This window comes from Myotis daubentonii, chromosome 4 (genome assembly GCF_963259705.1).
Source record: "Myotis daubentonii chromosome 4, mMyoDau2.1, whole genome shotgun sequence".
NCBI classification, from domain to species: Eukaryota; Metazoa; Chordata; class Mammalia; order Chiroptera; family Vespertilionidae; genus Myotis; species Myotis daubentonii.
The window spans coordinates 116,399,172-116,425,728 of NC_081843.1; the positions used below are offsets into that span (position 1 = coordinate 116,399,172).

Sequence of the window (26,557 nt, forward strand, 5' to 3'; positions counted from 1 at the left end):
TCAGATGGCAGGAACACCATTTGGTCTAGCCTTATCCCCTTCAGTTTGCATGAGAGGCCCCTGTGCAGAAATGGCTGCTAGGTGTTTTTTATTTTTTATATACTCTACTGATTTTCTACAGAGAGGAAGGGAGAAGGGATAGAGAGTCAGAAACATCGATGAGAGAGAAACATCGATCAGCTGCCTCCTGCACACTCCCCACTGGGGATGTGCCCGCAACCAAGGTGCATGCCCTTGACCGGAACCGAACCTGGGACCCTTCAGTCCGCAGGCCAACGCTCTATCCACTGAGCAAACCAGGCGGGGCTAGATTCTACTTTTTAAAACTTGAGCCCAGTTAGCTATCAGAAGTCCTTCTTACCAGCTGTCTTCTTCTTTTTTAAAAAATATATTTTTATTGATTTCAGAGGGGAAGGGAGAGGGAGAGAAAGAAACATCAATGATGAAAGAGAATCATTGATTGGGCTGCCTCTACATGCCTCGTACTGGGAATCAAACCAACTACCCGGGCATTTGCCCTTGACCGGAATCAAACCCAGGACCCTTCATTCCGTGGGCTGACGCTCTATCCACAGAGCCAACCAGCCAGGGCACTAGCTGTCTTCTTTAGGGTTCACACAGTTAGTTTTATTTTATTTTATTTTATTAAATATATTTTATTGATTTTTTTTTACAGAGAGGAAGGGAGAGGGATAGAGAGTTAGAAACATCGATGAGAGAGAAACATCAACCAGCTGCCTCCTGCACACCCACTACTGGGGATGTGCCCGCAACCAAGGTACATGCCCTTGACCGGAATCGAACCTGGGACCTTTCAGTCTGCAGGCTGACGCTCTATCCATTGAGCCAAACCGGTTTGGCTTATTTTAAATTTTATTTTTTCTGATTTCTAGTGAGAGAGAACATTTTTTCATATAATTATTGACATACATGACTAGCTTGTTCATATTTGCTTACTTTTTATGAGATAGTTATCTTTTCCTTAATGATTTGTAAGAGCTCTTGATATATATGGTATGTAAATCAAACATTGGATATAAGAAATAGTTAACGAGTATGTTAACGTAAAAACATTCAAACCTGTACCGCTGCTGTAAAAAAGAAGGAATTTTTGCCATTTGAAACAGGATGGATGGAGCTAGAGAGCATTATGCTAATCAAAATAAGCCAGTCAGAGAAAGGTAAATATCCCGTGATCTCACTCATTTGTGGAATATAATGAACAACATAAACTGATGAGCAAAACCAATGGACACAGACAGTAGGGGGGTGAGGGCTTGTGCTTGGGGGAGGGGGTGGCGGGGGAGAGGTCAATGGGGGAAAAAAGGAGACTCATGTAATACTATAAACCAGAGGTTCTCAACCTGTGGGTCGTCTAAGGTTGTTTCAGAACGACCCTCTCACGGGTCGCCTAAGACCATCGGAAAACACATCTATAATTACATATTGTTCTTGTGATTAATCACGATGCTTTAATGATGTTCAATTTATAACAATGAAAATACATCCTGCGTATCAGATATTTACATGACGATTCATAACAGCAGCAAAATTACAGTGATGAAGTAGCAACGAAAGTAATTATATGGTTGGGGGTCCCCACCACATGAGGAACTGTATTGAAGGGTTGCGGCGTTAGGAAGGTTGAGAACCACCGATTTTCAGCGTCTAAAGGCTTTTCCCGAGGCCAAGTGACCACCAGACCAGGACATTCATTTAAAGCCGCGTGGGCGGCGCCGGACGGACGCTGCAGGCTCAGCCCGGCACCATGGCCATCGCCCGGGGGCCCTGCCGACCCTCGGAGAGTCTGCGCCCGGCTCCCAGGAGCGTCTGGCGGCGGCAGCATCGGCTCCCGCGGGCCAAGGGCGTGTGCACCAGCGCCGGACCACCGGGCCAGCACCGCCCGCGCTTCCCCGCGTGGAGCCGCGCATCGCGAGCACGCGATCCGCGTCCGCCCGGCGGCTGCCCCGGCTTTGGGCTGCGCGGCCGCCTCCCGGCGCGGCGTTCCGACCTGGTCCACGCTGCCCCCGCCGTGTAGGCCCTGGGCGGCCCCAGGCGGGGCGAGGGCCCGCGGAGAGGCTCCGGGGGGCGGGGGGAGGCGGGGAATCCCCCTTCCACCGAACCTTCCCGATTGTTCCCGGCGCGCACGTCAGCAGCAGGGGGTAATCCCCGCTCCAGCTGCTGCTGACGTCACCGCGCGGGCCCCGCCCCGCCCTCGGGGGCCTCCTCGCGGCCCCGCCCCGGCGTAGCCCCGCCCCCTGACGTAGCCGCGCCCCCGCCCCGCCCCTTCCCGGCCGCTGGCGTAGAGGGCGGGGCGTCTCCGCGGCGCGTGCGCGGCTGCGCGGGCCGGAAGGTTCTGAGGCGGAGGCGCTCCCCGTGCGGCCCCGCCCGGTCGGCTCCTGCGCTCGCGGCGGCGTCTCCACACCCGGCCTCGCTCCTGCTGGTCCGCGCCCCGCCTCCCCTCCCTTCCCCTCGGCCCTCCAGTTCCGTCCCTGCCTCGCCGCCGTCCCTCATCTCGCGAGACTTGTCCCAGAATATTGCGGACCGGGTCGGCGCCATTTTGGGACGGAGACTGGTTGTGGGGGAGGGAAAAGCGGCAAAAGGGGATTATTCAAAGTACCGAGAGCCTCGTCCCGGACCCAGCGCCCGCACCCCAGCCCGGGCATCTGCGGGGGCCGAAGGTAACGGAGGTCGGGCCCGCGCCGGCGTCGGCGGGTGGCGTGTGGGCGTCGGGCCGGGGTCGGGGCGGCGTTGGCGACGCGCGGTGCGAGGTGCCCGCGGACGGGGTGCGGGAGCGGGGCGTCGGGAGCGGGCCGGCGCGGGGCCGTGAGCGGCTGCGTGGGGCGGGCGGCGGGACGGCCGGGCCGAGGCGGGCGCTGGGCGGGTCGGGGCCTCGGCCGCGGTTTCGGCCGCTCTCGGCTCCCGCCCGGGTCCGAGCGGCCCTGCGTGGCGGGCGCGCCGGAAGGTGCGTTGTCCTGCGTCCCGGGAGCCGGAGCGCATCTGCCCGCGGAGGCCGGCTGGGGAGGGGGTCGCCCCTGGGCCCCTCTCGGCCCTCGGCCCCGCGGCTGCGCGGGGCGGGCTGCCGAGCGGCAGGGACGGCGGTGGCCGCGCACCTGTCCTCCCGGTGCCCGGGGCGGGCCCCGCGGACGGTTCCTCTGTGCGGGGTGCCGCTCTCCGGGGGGACGGGTGCCGCGGAGTGTGGGCTCCTTACATAACCGCGGTACCGCGCCCCTTCCCGGGGCACCGACGCCCCTCCCCCGCCCCCCCGCCCCCACTGGGGAGCCCTCTGCCCCCCTGGCCGCTCAGCCCCTCGCCCCGGGGCCGCCCCGCTCCCGGGCCCCGCTCTCGGGGCGAATTCCTGGCTCCGCCGCACACCTCCGGCTGATGCAAGTTTGTTTGTTTTTTTACACAACTTTTCCAGGTGATCGCCGTCGCTCAGGTGTGAAGATCCTCTCCCAGGGCTGCGGGCCCGGGATTTCCAGTGGCCATTTTGGAATTACAGTGCTTTCGGTCATTCCGCCCCAGAAGTTGGCCGAGTGGGCGAGGATCGTCTCTGAAGCGAACGGCTCCGCGCGCTGCGAGACGGGCGCCCGGCGGTCCTGACGGCGGGGCTCCCGCGGATTACATAACCGGTTCCGGGCCCCGGCGGCCGGCGTGTTTTCCGGTGTGTGTGTTTGTGTGTTTTGTGGCTTTCCCCACCCCGTGGTGGTGTCAGCCGAAACTGTAAGCGATGCCTGGTTCGCGCCTCGGGTAGTTTCGGAAGTTTCCGATTCCTGTTGAAATCGTGCCGAAGGTCCCTGGCCGCTGATCCTCCTTAAAACTTGTGGGAATTTCTGACCTCAGCCCCGTGCGTGTCACAATGGGGCGGCTTCTCTAAATGAAGACCCTGAAGGAGACCCGCTTTTTTCCTTTTCTCTCTTATTTACGTGGAAACCTAAGATGGTGCCGCTTCCCAGCAGCGTGGTCGTGCTGAGATAGCCGAGTCTCCGAGTGCTGCTCAGGAATGCGCTTCAGATGTGAAGCTTTCTTTTTGTTTTTGCTTTTTGGGTCATAAATTGGATATTTCATCTCGAGTGGATAAGTACAACACTGACAAGTACATGGAATAATAAAGAAGACTTGATCACCTTAAACCCCAGGAACCTGGCTAATCTGGAGGTAGCCATATGAAAACTTTAAACCTGAAGTATGGGTAGCTGACTTGAAGTAACTCTATGTCAAATAGTCATAGGTTAAGTATCTTTAAAGAACTTGGATTTTATTTCAGGGGATACAAAATAAAAAAACAAACTGGAAAACACAAAGATCACAGAGGAAAGCCCAACACCTTCTTGTGCGGTCCTGTTGGAATTTGTAAGTACTGTCTATGTATGGTGAGCATGTCAAATGGACATTGGTAAAATGTAATAAGGGTCAAGGTAGCTTTTGTTATTCTTGGAACCTTTCAGTGTCTCCCAGTAATATTGCTCTGGACAATCTGAAAACAACTATTAATTTTAAATGCGGAAGGAGTTAAGGTTTAAGACTATTTCAGATCCAAACAGTCCAAATTTTAATTTTTTGTGCTCCTAAAGTGAGAAGGTACATATGGCTATTATTCACCTTAGGCTTTGTGGATTCCTAGATTGGTAGGAAAAACCCAAAAAGTTATTCATGTTTAAAATCTTATAGGGCTTGGTTTTTAATATGCTATTTCAAAAGTAGCTTGTTTTAAGGGATAAGTTTTAACATTTGAATCTATCATAGAAATTAAGTTTTTTATATTTTTTGAAATGTGTTTTATTGATTTTTTACAGAGAGGAAGGGAGAAGCGTAGAGTTAGAAACATTGATGAGAGAGAAACATCGATCAGCTGCCTCCTGGCACACCCACCACTGGGGATGTGCCCGCAACCAAGGTACATGCCCTTGACCGGAATCGAACCCTGGACCCTTCAGTCCGCAGGCCGACGCTCTATCCACTGAGCCAAACCGGTCACGGCAGAAATTAAGTTTTTTAAACTTGTTGAAGTGGTTTTATTTCAAATTATTCCTTAAGATCTCAGCTCCGCCCTAGCTGGTTTGGCTCAGTGGACAGAGCGGCCTGTGGATTGAAGGGTCCAGGGTTCGATTCTGGTCAAGGGCACATGCCCGGGTTGCAGGCTCCATCCCCAGTAGGGGACGTGCCAATCAATGATTCTCATTGTTGATGTTTCTATCTCTCTCTCCCTCCTTCTCTGAAATCAATAAAATGTATTTTAAAAAGTGAATATTAATTGCCATAATAGAATTTTTTTGGTGAGTGAATTACCTTTTATTTAAAAAAATTGATTTTTAGAGAGAGAGGAAGGGGAGGGAGAGAGATAGAGATAAACATTGAATTTGTTGCTTTACTTATGCATCCATTGCTTGGTTCTTGTATGTGGTCCGATCCTGTTTGAACATGAAACCTTGGTGTATCAGAATGGAGCTCTTTCCAACTGAGCTACCCAGCTAGGGCATGAATTATTTTTTAATATTTATCTTACGGGATTGAATGGTGGTTTTTTTGTTTGTTTGGTTTTAATTCAATATATTTTTACTGATTTCAGAGAGGGAGAGGGAGAGAGATAGAAACATCAATGAGACTCATTGATTAGCTGCCTCCTGCCCGCCCCCTTGTGCACTGACCAGGAATGGAACTGTGACCTCCTGGTTCACAGGTCCACCTCAGCTGGGCCTTACTTGATTGTTTTGATAAATATTTTCTGGGCATTGAAATCTATAGTATTGGTAGCTATTGGAACAGTGACTGGGCTGCTGCTTATCCCCCCATAAGTACCTCTTTTTCTCCTATCCCATTTTTTCCTTTTTTTTCTCTATTGCCAAAACTATAGGTCTAAAAATAACAATCACATTGGCTAACATTTGTAGATGGAGATTGTGTCATGTGTTTGCCTTGTACTTTACATGGTATATCTTAATTAGCATAATTCTATGAGAAAAGTACTATTACAGTGGCATAGGTGAGAAAACTAAGATTTAGGGAGACTGAGATGGGCAAAGTTAACTTGGTTAGGGCCAAGGATAGATTGGCATCTTGACCAACTCTCCAAGCCCCATGCTAGTACTAGTAATCATTGTACCATACTTAACACTGCTTTGTGGATTTTACTTAACTCAAGTTTATTTGTGCATTATCCTGATATTTTTGTTTTTCTTTTCATATGCTGCTTCTTTGTAGTTAGTTTTGATTGCTATTTGGAGAGAAGCTAAAAGATAGAAGAGAAACTTTTGTTGGTTTTGCTGTTGTTAGTAGCTATGAGTGATAACTTGGGTTAGCAAAGTATTAAAATGTGGGGTCAGGTTATATTGAGATCTCATGCACCCTTGCCTCTTTGCCCAGGTTTGGAGCTAAATGCATGTTAACTGTTTTACTTTTTTCTGGCTTTGAATTGAGATTACTACATGGATTTTTTGTGTTTATAGCTGTTGACACTTTAGAATTGAGAAAGGGAGGACTAGTAAGAAAATAAGACTAATGGGAAACAATAAGGAAAGAACAGGAGTGAACAGAAAGAAGAAAATAAGACTTAGGGAGTTATAGATAGGAGAAGGGAATAAGGATGGAAGTCTCTAGTCTGAAAGTAAAATTAGCAAGTGAGGAGAGAACCTAAACCCAGGCCAAATTATCTAATTGTATTTGATGCAACCACCTTTTCTGTTTAATTTTTGATGAGAATGTTTAGGTGACAGTTTAGATCCAGGTAAGGGCAGTGATGCAGAAAGTGAGGAATGTCTGGGAGTTAGAAAGGTTTTTGGTTTAGGATTTGGAATGTCTAGAAAAGGGCGCATGTGACCTTGTATATTCACATAACCTCTTTTGGCCTTAGTTCTTAATAAAACAGATGGAAATAATGCATTTGAAGGTTTTTTTGTTAATCATGGACTGTAATATAGATGTAAAGTTTTCTATATTTTAATATTCTGCTTAATACATTTTACATGTCAAATAAGTATTTATAGTCTCTGAAATGACTTTTGTTGCGTTTATTTTATTTAAATGTATTTTTATTGATTTTTTTACAGAGAGGAAGGGAGAGAGGGATAGAGAGTCAGAAACATCGATGAGAGAGAAACATCGATCAGCTGCCTCCTGCACACCCCCTACTGGGGATGTGCCCGCAACCAAGGTACATGCCCTTGAACGGAATCGAACCTGGGACCCTTCAGTCTGCAGGCCAACGCTCTAACCACTGAGCCAAACCGGTTAGGGCGCATTTATTTTTTTAAAAAAATATTTTTATTGATTTCAGACAGGAAGGGAGAGGGAGAGAAATAGAAACATGAATGATGAGAATCACTGATCAGCTGCCTCCGGCATGCCCCCTACTGGGGATCGAACCTACAACCCAGGCATGTGTCCTTGATTGGAATCGAACCCGGGACCTTTTGGTCCGCAGGCCAACTCTCTATCCACTGAGACAAAACCGCTAGGGCTCTTGTTGCTTTTAATTGCGTGACCTGCAATACTTATTCAGGCCCTGCCTCCTCATTTCCAGTTTCATTTATTATTCTAGCTTGGTCCTTGGCCAAGGAAATCACCTGTTAACTCACCGTTTTGCCTTTAGTTCCATTCTCTTTTCCCCATCCTCTCTCCTGTGGCCAGAGAATCTGAAGTATAGCCTTTCGTTTTGTCACTTTAGCAGCCCTTAGGTTGTGTAGGGGAAAGTAGGTTGGAAAGAGATTCGGTCCCTGCCTCTCCTTCTCTCCTTCCCTCCCAGTGTTTTGTGTGTCAGGAATTTCCAACATGAATTCTTTTTGGCTGCATGGGTGGGTGTGGGAGACAGTATAGTTAGAGAATTCTCTGAAATGGGTAATTTTAGGGGTGCTTATGTATTTTCCTGGGGATCAGGTCCATAATTTTCAATAGAACCCTCACGAGAAACCAAAGTTAGAATTACTGATAAACCTTTAATGGTTGGGTCTCTCTCTCTCTTTTTTTTAACTTTTATCTGCTTTTTTTCCTTTTTGTCAATCGCCCCACCCATCAGTTACAGGCTTTTGCTCTGTATCCCTTCGAGTAATTGCTAGTTTCTGCATCTTTTTAGCAAGAACAAGAGTTTTAACCTCCTAGTTAAATAGGTTGTTTCCTTTGAAAGACAGAACTTGCAAATAGATTTTTAAAAATTCTAAAAATGAAAAATCATCAGGAAGTTACCTTTACACATGCGTACTAGCTAAAGAAATTAGTTTGCTTTTCAGTGGACATAAATATATATCCTTTTAATGAGTGAGTTTTTAGAAATTTGGGGGCAGTTTAGCTGAGTGGTTCGGGTTCCATCCGGGTCTTTCATAAAGTCTTACGAATTGACCAGGGCTGCAGCCAATGAAAGGCTTGACGGGCTGGAGGACCTCCTTCCAAGTGGTGTTCTCATTGGCTGGCAGGTTGATGCTGGCTGTTGTCTGAAGGACTCAGTTCTTTACCCTTGTGTATATCCCTATCCAGCTGCTTGAGTTTTTTTCTTTCTTTAAAAATATATTTTTATTGATTTCAGAGAGGAAGGGAGAGGGGGAGAGAGAGAGAGATAGGAACATCAATGATGAGAGAGAATCATGGATGGGCTGCCTCCTGCATGCCTCACACTGGGGATCCAGCCCTCAACCGGGCATGTGCTCTGACCTGGATTCGAACCGTGGCCTCCTGGTTCATAGGTCGATGCTCAACCACTGAGCCATGTGGGCCTGGCCAGCTGCTTGAGTTTCTTTGCAGCATGGCAGCTGTGTCTCCCAGAGCAAGTGACTTGAGAAAAGGGATAGGTGAGGTGTGGTGCCTTTTATGACCTACCTATTCTTAGAAGTCACACTCTTTTCATTAGAAACAAATCATTAAATCTAGGCTGCAGACACCATCTTCTATCAGAATTATTTGTGACATATTAAAAATCACAGTAGGAGGTAATCCTTCACACCTCATAATTGTCAATATAACTAGCCAAAATTTTCACCCCACAAATAGGAAGTTGAACTATTATTAAGTTTAGAGAAGAAAGTGTGTTCTAAATTTAAATGAATTTAGAAGGTATAATCCTTCTACCTTTCTAACCAATGTATGAGATGGAATTTCCCACCCCTTCACACTAATCTCCCAAACAGTGTATGAGGGTCATAAATTTAAAGTTGGCCATTTTAGGTACTTTTGAGCATGCAGTTCAGTGTCATCTAGCACATTACAATGTTGTACAGCTATTACCACCACCCATCTCCAGAACTGCACCCAATTAAGCATTAACTCCCAATTTTTTCTCTCTCCCCAGCCCCTAGCAATTACTTTGTATTTCTATGAATTTGATTACTAGGTACCTCATTGTGCACTATTTGTTCTTTAGTGACTGGCTTGTTTCACTCAGATAATGTCCTCGAGGTTCATGCAAGTTGTAGCAGGTGTCAGAATCTGAATTTTCTTTTTAAGACAGGGTAATTTAATGTATGTATATGCCACATTTTGTTTATCTTTTTATCTGTTGATGGACACTTGGGCTGCTTACAGTGCTGCTGTGAACATTGGTGTTCATATATCGGTTTAAATCCCTGCTTTTAATTCTTTTGGTTATAAACTCAGAAGTAAATTTGCTGGATCATATGGTAATTCTATGTAATTCTTTTAGGAACTTTGTTTTTCATCGGGGCTGCACCATTTTTTACTTCTATCAGCTGTCTACAAGGGTTCCAATTTCTTTATATTCTTTCCAACACTTGCTGTTATTTTTGTGTGTGTGTATTTTTAAAATATTTTTTAATTTTTTTTTTAAATATAATTTATTGATTTTTTTTACAGAGAGAAAGGGAGAGAGACAGAGAGTCAGAAACATTGATGAGAGAGAAACATCGACCAGCTGCCTCCTGCACATCTCCCACTGGGGATGTGCCCGCAACCCAGGCACATGCCCTTGACCGGAATCAAACCTGGGACTCTTCAGCCCGCAGGGCGACGCTCTATCCATTGAGCCAAACCGGTCAGGGCATTGGTTGATTCTTGTATGTGTCCTGATCTGGGACCAAACCTGCAACCTTGGCTTATCTGGATCAATTGAGCTACTGACCCTGGGGCTCTGTGTTTTTGATAATAACCATCCTAATGGGTTTGAAGTGGTATATCGTTTTTTTCATTGTGGTTTTTAAAAATGTATTTTTTTTTTTTTATTGATTTCAAAGAGGAAGGGAGGGGGAGGGAGAGATGGAAACATCAATGATGAGAGTGACTCACTGTCCGCCGCCTCCTGCATGTCCCCTACTGGGGATTGAGCTGGGACCATGCATGTGCCCTTAACTGGAATCGCAGGCCCCGACCCTCTATCCACTGAGCCAAATCAGCTGCAGTGGTTCTCAACCTTCCTAATGCCACGACCCTTTAATACAGTTCCTCATGTTTTGGTGACCGACCCCCAACCATAAAATTATTTTCGTTGCTACTGCATAACTGTAATTTTGCTACTGTTATGAATCGTAATGTAAATATCTGATATGCAGGATGTATTTAGGCGACCCCTGTGAAAGGGTCTTTCGACCTCCAAAGGGGTCACGACTCACAGGTTGAGAACCGCTGAGCTAGGGCATTGTGGTTTTGATTAGCATTTCCCTAATGATTAGTAATGTCTTTTCATGTGCTTAGGCAATTTGTATACCTTCTTTGGAGAAAAGTTTATTCAGATCCTTTGGCCATTTTTTAAGTCAGATTGTTTTTGTGTTGAGTTGTAGGAGTTTTTTATGTTCTGGATATCAAGACCTATGATAATGAGCAGATCTTGATAACTAATATTTATCAATGCTTACCATGTTCCAGGCAGTGTTCTAAGTCTTTTAAGTATATGACATAAGGTAAGCCCCATACACACGGTGTGTGGGAAGGTCCTATTGTTGTCCTCATGTTACAGATGAGAAAATGAAGTCAGGGGATTTTAAGTTACTTCCCATATGACCAGTAAGTGACATTTCTGGATGCATACATTCTGTATCCAGAGTCTAGACTCCCAACCATTATGGTTCATAGTTTCAGTTTTTAAGGTGGTGATTGGAGGAAAGTACAATACTATTGTTTCAGGAACTTAGAAAATATTCTTAGCAACTACATTTTATTTTCCTTATGATGATAGTTGTGACTTTCTTCAAATATACCTTTCGAATGGGTTTGATCTCAGAAGTATTTTCTTTTTGGCATAACTAATGTTTGTATAGTATCTCAGTTTTTCCCAATTACCTTGTGAAATAAATGCTATTTAATGGTTTTAAGAAACTTAGTCTGATATTAAATAATTTACTCAAGGTCCTCAGTAAGTGAGGGAGCCAGAATTTGAATTGTGTTATCTGTTTTCTGTTAGAGTTAACTTCTAGTGTTGTAAGTTGCAGAGTAGTGCTGTACAGTACAGCTTTGTCAGATAATGGACGTGTTCTGTGTCTGCACCGCTCCTTGTTGTAACTAGCCAGTAACGAGCGTTCGAAATGTGGCTAGTTCAGATAAGGACCTGAATTTTAAGTTTTATTTAATTTTAGTTAAATTTATTTATTTTTTTTAATTTTTTTTTTTAATTTTAGTTAAATTTAAATAACAAATATGGCTACTAGCTGCTATAATGGACAGCACAACTCTAGATCAATGATACAGAATTTAATTTAACCATTCTAGTGGGTGTATAGTTTGAATTTGCATTGTAGTTTGAATTTGTATTTCCCTAATGATGTTGAGCATCTATCTTTTTATGTGCTTTGGTGAGGTGTTAAACATCTTTTGCACATTTAAAAAAATTCACTTGTCTTAGTTAGTTGAAACAATTCTTTTTTTGGGAAAGAACTCTTTATATTCTACTTGGGTATGTGTATCATACAAATCTTTTGCGAATAATTTCTCCAGTCTGTGGTTTGTCTTCATTTTCTTAAGTGTGTTTAAGAGTAGACATTTTTAATTTTGAGGTAAAATCGGTTATTTTTTGTTTCAAGGTTTGTGCTTTATTGTGTCCTAGGAAATCTTTGCCTAACCCAAGATCACAGGATTTTCTCCTGCTTTCTTCTAGAAATTTTATTGTTTCGCTCACATTTACAGGTCTATTGTCTTCTTTGCATGTGATATGAGGAAAGGGTTGAGAGGAGCTTTTTTTTTAAGTGTAGATGTCCATTTGTCCCAGTTCCATTTGTTGAAAAGACATTTTTTTCCATTCAGTCACTTTGAAATAACCTCTACTGAAAATCAGTTGACCATATGTGTGGAAATTTGTGGACTCTTCATTGGCATATATTTATTATGTCATTTCTATTGAGCAGTTGATAGGAATTATAACATTTGATTTTTTCTTTATTTTGAAACATGATTGACATATTTTTGTTTTCTAAAATCTGCTATAGGAAATTGGATTAAAAGGGGAAATTGTTTTTTATGGGCATGTGAAGAAAGACCTGTTGCAAAAGAATGCCATTTTGAATTCATAGAGCAATCTGCTTTCTAGTGGCTTGAAATGTTACTATTACCTAATTTGTACCTGAGCATAATGGAAAACAAATGACAGTATTTCTGTATTGGAAATGAGGAAGTAGGGTCCAAAGTATCAACTTATTTACTGTGAAACATTGACTCAGCAGTGGATGTAGGATTTTTATCTCTTGAGCTGGTCTGTGTTAGTGATGGTCATTGCCTCAGCAGATGTTTAAATGCCTGCCGTGCTGCACTTTCATTGGTGTTGGGCTTTTAGTAGCAAACAAGGCAAAGCTAAGATTCCTAAATTCATGTAGTTTGTCTGTTCTGAAGTTCTGTGAATATAGAGTAAATAGAGTCCTTATTCTGAATCGTAGAGCATGTATGAGGGCTTATTTACTAAAGCTGAAGAAGACTAAACTTGGGGCTGTATTACAGTACCACCAGGTGAATGATGAAATCAGTTTCATGGATTACTAGCTATGTTGAAAACAACTTGAAAAGTGGGATTCACCTGATAAGATGGCTTAAGGACTATTGCAATGCAAGCTTAGTTGCCTTAGTTTTTTTCTATAACTCAACTGATAGTTTCAGATTTTTCACATGAATTACTCTTTGGTCTCGCCTCCACTAATATGAGTTCCTTTTATAGGAACTTGTAAACAGAGAAAAGGGAGTGAAAATGTTTTCACCTTACTCCTTTAAATTATCCTTTCAAGGGCTGAATTTAATGAGTACAAGAGTCTATTTGGGGACAAAGTTGGCTAGATTAGTGGAGAGCCAGTTGTGACTGCAGTGGTAGCTCAAAGTACTTGTCTTTCCCTGCCTAAGAGACTGAGATTTGTACTTGGTGTAGTTTGAGATAGTTGTAAGACTAAATCTTACTCAGAACTTAGGGAAATGCTTCAGTACTTGATATTAAAGCTAGTCTTCTACACTAATAAAAGAGAAACATGTAAATTGGTGTCACTCAGCTACACCCACCAGCCAATCAGAGCGGCTATGCAAATTAACCCAACAAAGATGGTGGTTAATTTGCATACGCAGGCATGGACTGAAGACTGAAGAGGCTTGGCTTCTCCGCTGTGGCAGGACCAAAGGCCTGGGCCCTGGATGCCGGAGGAAAACTGGTGCCGGCAGCCAGGGGAAGTAAGGCCTATTGCACGAATCTTTGTGCAACTGGCCTCTAGTCCTATATAATAAAAGGGTAACATGCAAATTGACCCTAACAGCAGAGTGACTGGGAATCACTGGTCACTATGACACACAGTGACCACCAGGGGGCAGACGCTCAATGCAGGAGCTGCCCCCTGGTGGTCAGTGATCTCCCACAGAGTGAAGCTCTGCTGCCAGTACAGTGGTGGTGGTGGGAGCCTCTCCCGCCTCCTCACCAGCACTAAGGATGTCCGACTGCAGCAAGGCCTGCTCCCCGCTGGCAAGTGGACATCCCCCGAGGGCTCCCGGGCTGCCAGAGGGATGTCTGACTGCCAGCTTAGGCCCAATCCCCCCAGGAAGCGGGCCTAAGCCAGCAGGCGGTCATTCCCCGAGGGGTCCCAGACTGCGAGAGGGCACAGGCCAGGCTGAGGGACCCTCCTGAGTGCACAAATTTTTGTGCACTGGGCCTCTAGTATTTTACAAGATAAGAAAGGTCTCTACCTAATGTATCCTGGGTTATTTATAGTGTATATATGTGGGTGTGTATAGTGCTTAAGAATTTCAGCTGCCACTGATTAGTACTGTCACCTTAGGAACTCTATGTGCCATATATATGTATGTGTATATATATATATGTATAATATATATATTTGTACACGTCTATCTATATATATCTACATATATAAACCTGTTTTTCTTGTTTTGAAGAAAAGATAATAACTTCCTGGGATGCAGGGAGGATTGAATGAGATAATACTTATAAAGCCCTAAGCAAATTGCCTAGCAAGGTGTGTGTGTTTGTGTATATGTGTGTGTGTGTGTGTGTGTGTGTGTATGCAGTATGTCCTTTTAGCTATTGTCTTAGCATGTAATCTATCCTAGAAAATGTTCCATGTACACTTGAAAAGAATGTATATTCAGCTTCTTTGGGATGAAATGCTCTGAAAATACCAATTAAGTCCATCTACTCTAGTGTGCCATTTAAAGACACTCCTTACTGATTTCCAGTCTGGAAATTTATTCATTGATGTCAGTGTGGTGTTAAAATCATCTTTTATGACTGTATTTTTAATCTCTCCCTTTATGTTCATCAGTATTTGCTTCGTATCCTTAGTTGCTCCTTTGTTGGTGGCATAAATGTTTACAAGGCTTATATCCTTTGGTTGGATTGATTCATTTATCATCATGAAGGGTCCTTATATCCTTTGTTTTAAGGTCCATTTTGTGTGATAAAAGTTCTTTTTCCTATTGTTAACTTGCGTTTCTGTGTCATGTCTAAAAATCCACTGCCAAAGTTAAGGTCATGAAGCTTTACCTCTATTTTTTTCTGATGGTTTTATAGTTTTAGCTTTTCTAGTTGTCTTTGATCCATTATTGCATCTGTTTCTGAATATGGTGTCACTTGGAGTCCCAGTACCATTTCTTGAAAAGACTGTTCTTTCCCCCATTGAATCATCTTAAGTATTTTGAAGACTCATTTGGCCATATGTGTAAAAGTTTATTTCTGGACTCTCAATTCTATTCCATTGATTTATATATCTGTCCTTCTGTCAGTAGTACACTGCTTTGATCATGGTAGCTTTGTAGTAAGTTTTGATAGAGAACTGTGAGTCCCACAATTCTAACTTTTTATATACACACACACACACACACACACACACACACACATACATACTTTTAAATATTTGGGATCCCTTGCAGTTTCAGATGAATTTGAGAATGACTTTTCTGTTTCTCCAGAAAAGGTTGTTGGAATTTTAATACAGATTATGTTGAATCTGTGTATCACTTTGGGTAGTACTGATATCTTAACAGTATTAAGTTTCCCAGTCCTTGAATGTGGGATGTGTTTATATTTATTTGGTCTTTTAAATTTTCCTTCAGTAGTGTTTTGTAGTTTCTAGTGAACAAGTTTTATACCTTTTTGGTTAAATTTATTCCTAGATATTTTATTCTTTTGCATGTTATTGTAAGTAGAATTGAATTGTTTAAATTTTCCTTTTGGGTTGTCATTTGTACACCTGAGTTCTGAGTTATCTGTCATCCTGAAACATGGCTGAATTTATTAGCTCTAATAGATTTTTTCTTTTTTCCCCCCACGGATTCTTTATAATTTTCTATCTGTAAGATCATGTCATTCTCCTTAAACTAGTCTGACTGTCTGTCCCAGGCTGGTTTAATATGCTGGGCAGCATTGCCATCAGCTGTTGTGTCTCAGCATGGCAGTAGTGGTGAAAGTGCTGGTTGCCGGAGTTGCCTGGACTTCAGGGTTCTTAAAATGGATCACAGTTCCTAGGTTTGTGAATATTACCTGTTCAATACCAGAGATATTGTTTACCCCTAACATTGTGGGGAGAACTGAAGTTTTTCATCGCCTGCTGTAGCTGTCCTGTGAACCACCTTCTTTTTGTGGGCACTTTCTTTCCGACTAGTGTGCACCTGTGCTTGCAGTTGGGCTCATGGCAGTTATCTTGTTGGAGAGGAAAAGGGGCCAAGCAAGAAGTGCACACATGTGGGGACGCAGGATGGCACCCAGAGGTGGATCTTTTTGTGTTTATCTTTCTGGAGGTTTGGTTAGCTTCTTGGATACATATATTTGTGTGTTTAACTAACTTGATAAGTGTTTATAGCCATTCTTTCCTTAGATAACTCTTTATGCCTTTTTCTCCTCCTTTTTCCTTCTGGAACTTCTATGTGTACGCTGTCCCACAGATCTTTTCAGCTCTGTTGGTTTTTTTTCTTTTCTTCCGGCTCCTTAGACTTACAATTTTAAGTTACCTCTCTTCAAGTTCTCTGGTTCTTCTGCCGCAAATCTGCTATTGAAACTGTCCAGTGAAATTTTCATTTCAGTCATGGTTTTTTTTTGACTCCAGAATTTTTCTTTGGTTCTTTTCTATAATTTGTGTCTTTATTGCTGCTCTATTTGTTGAGACATTGTTTTGGCTTTCTTCAGCTCTTTGTATTTCAGACAGTTGAGGGCTGTGTTTCATCAGGGACAGTTTCTGCCAATTCTTTTTGCTTGTGAATTGGCCATGCTTTCTTATTTCTTTGCATGATTTTTTTTTTCTTTTGTAGAAAATTGAACATTTTTAATATTGTAATTTGTTGACTCTGGGAATGGAATATTCTCCCTCTACCCCTAATCCTCGGTTGCCTGCTGTGGGTTGTAGTTGTTCATTCAGTAACTTTTCTCAATTATTTTTGTAAAGCCTGTATCCTTTTTAGGTTTTTTTGTTTTGTTTTGTTTTGTTTTTTTAATTTTTAGAAAGAGAGAAACATTGATGTGAGAGAGAAACATTGATCAGTTGCCTTTCTTGGGTGCCCTGACCAGGAATCAAACCTGCTATCTTTTGGTGCGCAGGACAACATTACAACAAACTGAGCCAAACTGGCCAGGGCAGAGTCTGTATTCTTTGGCTTGGGTAGCCTCTGACTCTTAGCTTGTGGTCCCCTAGTGGTGTTTTTTGTTGTTGCTGTTTTTAAAAAATAAATTTCTATTGATTTTAGAGAGAGGAAGGGAGAGGGAGAGAAACATAGATTTTTGCCTCCTGCACGTTCCCTACTGGGTACTGAGCCCACAACCCTGGCATGTACTCTGCCTGGGAATTGAACTGTTGAGCTCTTGGTGCATGGAACAACGCTCAGAGCCACACCAGCCTGGGCTGTTTTATTTTGTTAACAAGGATAATGTTTTAATGAAAAAAATTTAAAGAAATTAGTGCAAAAAATAAAAGTTTAAATACACCAGGATTAGCATATTATCTTGTGTAAAGTATGCAAATCCTCACAGCTGAGACAGGTTGCAGTCTTTTTTTTAAATCTTTTTATTGAATTTATTGGGGTGACATTGGTTAATATAATTATACTAGAGGCTCAGTGCATGAAATCATGCACAGGTGGGGTCCCTCTGCCTGGCCAGCGATCGGGGCTGATCAGGACCATCTTGCCCAGGCCTGATCTGGCTGGTGGCCGGGGAGGGACTGCTGGAGGGCTCCAGAGTGTGTCCAGCCCCGTCTCACCAGTCCCGATTGGCCAGACCCCAGCAGCAAGCTAACTTACCGGTTGGAGTATCTGCCCCCTGGTGGTCAGTGCACATCATAGCGACCCATTGGTCGAGTGCGGAATGCTCGGCACGCACTTTCCCTCCAGCCCCTGGTCTTGGAGACCTCATGTCCTTCCAAGGCTCTGCTCACCCTCTGCAGCTGCCACACGAAATAAATTGCATCGTGTGTGTGTGTGTGTGTGTGTGTGTGTGTGTGTGTGTGTAAGTATAACCCTTTGCAGGCTCCATGTGTCTTTACTTCACTGCAGTTCCTGTTACCCCAAAATAAGGAGACACCCTCATTATCAGGTAACACAATCATAGTAAGCCCCCTGCTCAGCCTACTGCAGCGGTTTTAAATAGGCCATGGGTTGCCCTAGATCAGCGGTTCTCAACCTGTGGTTCGCGACCCTTTCACAGGGGTCGCCTAAGACCAACGGAAAACACATATATAATTACATGTTGTTTTTGTGATTAATCACTATGCTTTAATTATGTTCAATTTGTAACAATGAAAATACATCCTGCATATCAGATACTTACGATTCACAACAGTAGCAAAATTACAGTTATGAAGTAGCAACGAAAATAATTTTATGGTTGGGGGCCACCACAACATGAGGAACTATATTAAAGGGTTGCGGCATTAGGAAGGTAGAGAACCACTGCCCTAGATGGTTTGGCTCTGTCGATAGAGCCACGGACTCAAGGGTCCTGGGTTCGATTGCGGTCAAGGGCACATTCCTGGGTTGCAGGCTGGATCCCCAGTAGAGAGCTTGCAGAAGGGAGCAGATCGAGTCTCTCTCATCATTGATGTTTCTATCTCTCTCTCCTGCCTTCCTCTCTGAAATCAATAAAAATAAATAGGCTATGAATGAAATGACGCTGCTCCATCCATCCAATCCCCCCTCACACCCTCTTTTGTCTTTGCAGTCCCCCCCCCGCCCCCTCCCCCTCACACACATGCACTCACTCCACTGGGGTCTGTAAAATAGGGTCAGGATTTCTACTTCAACCAAGGGCGATGTTTCCCCGGCCCTCCTTCCCCGCCCATCTCTGTCCCCAGTCCTGTGGGGTCATCCCTCCCTCTCTTCCATCTAACTTGGTGGCCCTACTCTGCCCCCTCCTCCTGCGAATTCTTGTCTGCAGCCTCCCCCTTTCTCCTCCGTGGTCGGGCTGTGTGGGAGGGGCTGTGCCGGCCAAGCGGAGCCTCCAAGGAGAGCTGGGGAGAAGGAGGGAGAGGTGGAGCCTGTCCCATGGGAGAGGCCATGGGCTCCTCCGCTGCCCCCACCCAGCAGCTTTTTGTTTTTATTGCTTGAAGTATTATAAAGAGTATTACGTATGTCTCCTTTTGTTCTCCCCCTTGACATTTATTTCCCCGGCCTCCCCTACCCCCCGGTGTCTTCTGTCCATTGGTTATGCTTATATGTATACATACAAGTCCTTCGGTTGATCTCTTACCGCCCCCCCTCCGCCCCCCAACACTCCCCAGCCTTCCCGCTGTAGTTTGACAGTCTGTTCGATGCTGCTCTGCCTCTGTATCTATTTTTGTTCATCAGTTTATAATGGTCATTATTATCCATAAATGAGTAAGATCATGTGGTATTTTTCTTTCGTTGACTGGCTTATTTCACTTAGCATAATGCTCTCTGCCGGGAGCCGGTCTACCCTTGCTGCTTGACACAGTCCTGCAGGGAAGAAACATCTGCACAGCTTATGTTTCAAGGGACCTGGCGTATATGGCATATGTTTGCTCCCCTTCTTAGCGCTATGTGTTTTAAACAGGACCACCTCCCCCAGAAAGGTTGTTTCCCCAGGTGGGGATTTTTCCCTGGAGTTGGGGATTAACAGGACTAAGGAAGGGAATAAATCAGCAAAACTCCTTAACTAAGTGCCAGGCAGGTAGTTAATCACTTAAACTACAAACAATCATGCTTAAGCTACATAATCTGGTATAAATACAGATGTAACAGGAGACTAAAGACAGAACCTGGCTGGAGAACCTGACTAGAGAAATGATAGTTTGTGGCAATGTTTGGGTGATTGCAGATTGTTTTTGTCTCCCAGACAGAAGGTTGGAGTTGCTCCAATGTAGGGGATTGATAAATTGTTTTGGGAGGCTCTGCTTTAGGTAGATAGGGGATTTTGGGAATTCAGATGCCTTCAGCTCAAAACTATTCTTTTGTCAAAGTGGTATATTTGGGGGTGGTACATCTTGATCTCAACAACACTTTTGTAAATGCTATCACATGAACTAGTATTTGCTCTTTGCTTTTTTCAGAGCATGAAAAAACTTCTGCTATTAGCTAGTCATACTTTATTCGTTAAGAACTAGATTTAAATTACAGTTCATTGAAGACATTGCAGAAATGTGTAGGTAATGTTGATGGTTATCTCTTAGGGATAGTGTTCAGTACACAATTTCTCACTTAACCATCATTTTGGATGAGACCCTGTTTAAAATGATAAGCTTTAAATTATTGGTTAATTTAAGTTCTCTAGAGTTTCATGTGAATTGTCATTTGGTACAAGTTATAAAAGTAAATTTTCATTCCTATTGAGTTATTAGGATCATAATCTTAAGAGTTTCAACAACAAAAAGTTGTTGGAAAAGTAACATTCCATCACAAAGCAGTTTAGTATTTAGCTTCATGTCAAAATCCTATATAATAAAAGGTTAATATGCAAATAGACCAAATGGCGGAACAACCAAGCAACCGGTCGCTATGACGTGCACTGACCACCAGGGGACGTGTATGGAACATGGCAGGTGTTGGCTGTGGTGGGATGGTGGAGCAGGTGAGTGGGGGTGCCAGACCAAGGCGGGGTGCTGGTTGCTGGTTGCTATCATTGGGGCGAGCCTCTGGTAGTTACTGAAAAATCTTTGTGCTCATGCACTGTAGTCCCGACCAGTGCTCGCACCTGCTGCTGGTGCTGGCCCTTATCGCCCCTGAGGGCTTATCCACCCCTCTGCCCCCCTGCTCCTGAGGGGCCATCAGGGCAGCAGCTGCTGCTCGCACCCACTAACGGCACCAGTCCTGTTTGCACGCGCTGCTGGTGCCAGCCCCAGTTGCTCTGCGCCGTTAGCAGACGGGACCGGGGGCCGCAGCGGGAGGGGCCAGGCAGGGGCATGGAGGGTGGGCCGAGACCCTCCCCTGTGCCTACCGTAGCCTTGCAGTCCACAGTTCCTTTCAAGGTGCATGAATTTGTGCACTGGGCCCCTAATAGGTAATAAAAATCCTTCATACAGTCTAAAACACTTTAGATTTCATTTTTATTTCAGAAGACTTTAAAAAGTAACAAGATGTACTAGAATTAGAATGTCTGAATTTTTATGTCGGTCACTAGAAGTCCGGTGCACGAAGTTAATGGGTCCCTAGGCCTGGCCGGCAATCAGGGCCGATCGGGGCTTTCCGGATGCAGGCTGCTGGCTGGTGGCTGGGGCCTTCCTTCATTCCGTGCTGCCCCCTGGTGGTCAGCGCACATCATAGCAAGTGATCGAACTCCTGAGGGGACAATTTGCATATTAGGCTTTCCTATATATAGATTCTGACTAGGTATGCTCTTAAAAAAATCTCACATTTGTTTCATAAGTGTTTTCTTGGAATTGTGTCAGGCTTTTCTAATTTTATCAATGTTTTTCTATCCCTGGATCTCATGAGCATTTAGCATTTAAACATTTTTATTACTATAGTGAGTTAACTAGTTATGTCTGTTTTTTTGTATTTGGCTACTCTTTAACCTATCTTTTTTTTTCTAAATATATTTTATTGATTTCTTTACAGAGAGGGAGGGAGAGGGATAGCGTTAGAAACATGGATGAGAAAGAAACATCCATCAGCTGCCTTCTGCATACCCCCTACTGGGGATGTGCCTGCAACCAAGGTACATGCCCTTGACCAGAATCAAACCTGGGACCCTTCAGTCTGCAGGCTGATGCTCTATCCACTGAGCCAAACCGGTTAGGGCTTAACCTATCTTTTAATAGACCAGCACAGTTTGGGATAGTAGATGTAGAATATTTCTGTAATACTCTGAGAAGTTTTTAAGAAGTAGGATAGGAAATTGATATAGCTTTAAAAAATGATGGGCATAGCACTTAATATTTGACAGAAGACTTGTTTTTTCCTATGTTTTTATTGATTTTATATTATTTTTTAAATTGTTTTATTGCTTAAAGTATTACAAAGTATTACATATGTCTCCTTTTTCCCCCCGCCCTTGACAATCCCCTGGCCTCCCCTTCCCCCCAGTGTCTTATGTCCATTGGTTATGCTTATATGCATGCATACAAGTCCTTTGGTTGATCTCTTACCCTCCCCTCCTGCCCCCCAACCCTCCCCGGCCTTCCCGCTGTAGTTTGACAGATTTTAGAGAGAGATGGATAGAAATATCAATTGGCTGCCTCCTGTACACCCCCCACTAGCGATTAAGCCTGAAACCTGGGCATTTGCCCTGACTGGGAATCGAACCTGTGACCTCTTGGGGTTCATGGATTGAGGCTCAACCACTGGGCCACACTGGCCGGGCGACTTGAAAAAGGAAGATTAACAGTAGTATCGATCATTTCATTTTTAAAATTTTTCATAGTTGAGATTATTTGTGAATATAAAACACTTGTTATTAAACTTTGGCATCTTGATGTTCAGAAAATCTGATTTCTTCATTGAAATGAGTCTAGTTGTCTACTTGGCTTCTGCCTTATTTAAAAAAACTGAATTTACTGTGTTTAGATTGTACTGGCAACTTGAAAGTTTTATTGATGCAATTGAGAGAGGCTCCCAAAAACTTTAATATAGAATTCAGATTGGTAGTTAGGTTAGATTTCTTATTCCCTGCTGGGGTGGGGCAAGAGTAATCATAGATGGTGTTATGTGCGTCCTATTGTGTGATATCAGGAGACACTGAATGTCTAGTCCAGCCGTGGGCAAACTACAGCCCGCGGGCCGTATCCGGCCCGTTTGAAATGAATAAAACTAAAAAAATAAGACGGTACCCTTTTATGGAATGATGTTTACTTTGAATTTATATTAGTTCACACAAACACTCCATCCATGCTTTTGTTCCGGCCCTCCGGTCCAGTTTAAGAACCCATTGTGGCCCTCGAGTCAAAAAGTTTGCCCACCCCTGGTCTAGTCTGTGATAAGGCCATTTTAATTTTTAAAAAATAAGCTTTATTGAGATGTACTTTTTACAATAAAAATAGCTAGGTTTAAGTGTACAATTTGATGAGTTCTGACAAATGTACATTTATATAACCATCACCACAATCCTAGATAATACCCTATTACCTCAGAAATTCCCTCCTTCCCTATGCGCTCATTCCCTCCCCAAGGCCCTCCACCCACCCCATTGGTGTAGCTTCTATCACTTGCCTTTTCTGGAATCTCATAATAAGTGGAACCTTGAAGTATAAGATCATTGTAACTTAAAGGAACACAGAATAAGAAGGTCATTTTGGCCAGGAGCTGCAGGTCTAATTCCTTCCATTTTTATGTGACAGGGACTTGCCATGAGGTGTTGAAGCCTTGTTTCATTGAGTCGGAGAGACTGGACCTAAATGGCGCAGCATGACTTTGCTCCAGCCTGGCTTAATTTTCCCACTCCACCATCATCAACAAAGGTACTCTTTCTTGCATCTTGCTCTCTTCTTTTTGTCTTTCTGTCTGTCTCTTTGGTCACATTCTACACAAGTGTAGATAAAACGTGAAGGCCTAATATTTTTGCAGAGAAATACTTTTTGTATTAATATTTAAGTTAGTTTTTATTTAATCTATTGGTTTTTATTATTTAAAAAATCAGTTTTCAGTGTACCATCATCATATGAAACCATTTACTTCTAAGTTGTCTTTTGTACGAATAAAAGTTTCATACACTATTTCAAATCTGTTAATATATTGAATATTACTTTTGCATCCTACCTTTTTCTATATTATTTTTCTGATAAGTTGCCTTACTTACTTTGAGATAATGTTTGTTGTTTTCTTTGTAAGTGAAGGTTTTTGAAGTCTTTCCATATAACTGGAAGACTTCTTTTTAATATAATCAGTGAGACTTTGAATGGCACATTACTAAAACTTCAGGAGTGTTCAGGAGTTTGCAATATTGTTACAATATCAGGACTCACTAATCTAAGAATTGTTCATTTTACTAAACTACCAAAACAGCATAATTTGTATGAGGGACTTGGGATTGTTAGAGGCAATCTACTTGGCTTAATAGCTGTCGTCCACTTCTTTCCTTAATTTGAAGAAATCAAGAGAGGGTCTTGATCATCTGCTGCCTATTAATAAAGCTCTACCAGTTTTTATGAACAGTATTTAAAACAGCTCTTATGGGAACAATTTTATAATTTGGAAAGTTGTTCCCTTATGAGGACTTGTTAGAGCATAGTAAATTTGGCTATGATACGTTGAAAAAGCCGCACCGGAGTGACAGAATTCCTAGGCAATAGAATTTTAATGTTTGAAGTTGGATTTTAGTAATCATACCTTTTTTATGCAGGTTGATTCACTGGAAGGCTCATTGACTTGCCTTTTGTCATGAGTTAGTGTGAGCCAGGGTGCTTTTCCTGTTCTCTTTCCATAGGACTCACCTTTGGCATTCCATAACTTGATGAGACATTCCATTTCCTGTCCTGTAAAGTGGGATTTGAACTTGGTTGGGAATGGAGACTTCTACTGATTAAGCCACTGGGATCACCTCTTAGTTCAGACTCTCTGTTTACTCCTTTCTCTCTGATGTGTCGGTTTCTGGAATTGCTGCTTAATTTTTCCCCTCAGCTGCTCTCATCTGTCCCTTTAGTGGGCTCATTTCCTTCCAGGCTCACTTCAGAGCTGGAATACATAGAAATTTTCTGCTTCCTTCTTCTCTGTTGTGCATGTTCTCTGAAATGAGTATAAGACTTGTTTTTATTTGTAAGCAGATCAAGAAAATTACCAGCACCTGAAAAGTTAGTTGCAAAACATGAAAACGTTTGAGAATAATTCTTCATTCAAATATTAATCTGTGGTTGACAGAGACTGACTTTTATGTCTGGTGAAACCCTACATTCTGGAACCTGACTCGTGATCTGGATGTAGGCCCTCATAAACAGTGATGATGACTTTGAGAATTGGGATCACCTATTCTAAATTTTCACTTACTTATTCTAAATTGCCTCTAGAAAATGGTATCAATTAGAACTCTTAACCAGCAGTATTTGAAACTATCTCCTTATACTTTACCCAAAGTAGTTTTGATAAACCCAAACACACACCTTCCAGTAATAACTTTTTATATGAATTCTTATTACCTTCTGTCTTTTACTTTCATCTCAAAATCTCTATTTATGGACTCACATTTATAATTAACCTGTTTTCTACAGAGCCCTTTTAAATCTTATGCTGTATAAGTAGAATAAATAATAATTACTGCTGGGTTCTCTGTTTCAACTTAAAGGAATTCTTTCATATATTTGTTTGAAGGGATGATACAAGGATTTAAGGGTAAAAATATTTTCAGAACTTTAGTAGTTTTCTGAGGTGTGTAGAATTTTAGCGCCATCATGTGGTGAGATTTTAAACTGCATTGATAATATCTGGCATAGGGCATTGCCTTTTGAAGTGTTTATTGGAACCCAGTCAGAAGTAAATTTCAAAGAATGTTTTTGTATACACGTAGGTATTACTAAAAAGCATACACCTGTGGTGCACTAATATTTCCTGTTGTCTTTTTAAAAAATACATGTTTTTATTTTTATTTTTTAAGAGAGAAAGAAACAGATGAGAGAAACATCATTGATCAGATTGCCTCCAGCATGCCCTCCCCCACTAGGGATAGAACCCACAACCCAGGCATGTGCCCCGACTGGGAATCAAACCGGTGACCTCTTGGTTCATAGGTCAAGGCTCAATCACTGAGCCGCACTGGCTGGGCTATTAAGGTTTTTTGTTCTTTTTCCATTAAAAAATGCAAACTGGCACAGATTTCATCACCTTTTAATAGGTTCTGACCTGCAATTTGGGAGAAGTAACATTTTTATTATTATAGGAATGCCAAACTGAAATGGTTGTAGATAACTAAAAATTTAGGTTCCTTTTTAGATAAGCCTTGTTATTGATACTTCTTTCCCATCATCTTACCTTAGGAAATACAATGAAGTGATTGGTCCTTAGGCTGAAGCATCCTTTTACCAGTTAACTGCCACAATATTTTGAATTTAATTTAAAAAGGTCTGCCGCTTGTGTCTATAGATGCTTATGGCGTATAAATGATTCAGTGCAGTAATTGTTTGAAAAAAGAAAATGCCAGGGGTGCGGTATTAAGAGTAGATGGGTGGTAGGAAAGTGAATAGGGAATTTTTTTTCTTTTTAAACAAAATAACACGTTATGAGATTCTGCTATAGTCAATACATTTTCATATTCGTATTCAATATTCTGTAGTTATTTACATGGCTAGAGCATAGCAATAGTGCTTTATTGATTCTGTCATGGGAACATTTAAAAAACAATGATTAATTCTGTACTTGCCAGTGGTGTTAGCAATGTGAGCCTGCATGAAAAATATGTGCTATTTAAACTTTAGGCCAACAGAGGATCAGAAAATCCAGTCAGACTGGTAGCTAGCTGAGTTTATTCAAAGTATCAGAGTTTGTATAGTATTCAAATTTCCTGTTTACTATGTACAGTTTTTTGTAACTGACTCAGATATTCTAAGGAATCCAGAAAAAGAATGAAAATGTGCAAGAGAGAGAGAGAGAGAGAGAGAGAGACGGTCTCTTCCTTGTTCATTGTATCATCTAATGTTTCTTGAGGCGTTACTACATACCAATCACTGTGTAAAATACTTTCTATGACAAAAATTGTAGGCGGTAGATACTCCGGTTTTTTCCTCATTTACAGATGAGAGCACAGGTTGAGAGAGATGAGTAACCTGTTCCAAAGTTCTTGAGCTAGGAC

General features: G+C 42.8%; 1 protein-coding gene across 6 annotated transcripts in view; it reads left to right on the forward strand.

Annotated features, from left to right (window-relative positions):
- The first annotated feature begins 2,379 nt into the window (after positions 1-2,379).
- Positions 2,380-26,557, forward strand: part of GPBP1 (GC-rich promoter binding protein 1) — a 49,457-nt gene continuing 25,279 nt past the window's right edge. The window contains exons 1-3 of one of the 6 annotated variants that reach the window (XM_059695063.1): positions 2,380-2,681; positions 3,422-4,373; positions 23,121-23,240. In XM_059695063.1, coding sequence (XP_059551046.1) covers positions 23,178-23,240 — 63 coding nt within the window. In that variant the 5' untranslated portion in view covers positions 2,380-2,681; positions 3,422-4,373; positions 23,121-23,177. Of the gene's footprint in view, positions 2,682-3,421; positions 4,374-15,322; positions 15,334-23,120; positions 23,241-26,557 lie in introns of those variants that run through there. The other 5 variants (XM_059695062.1, XM_059695066.1, XM_059695065.1 and 2 more) reach the window with 5 other exon arrangements.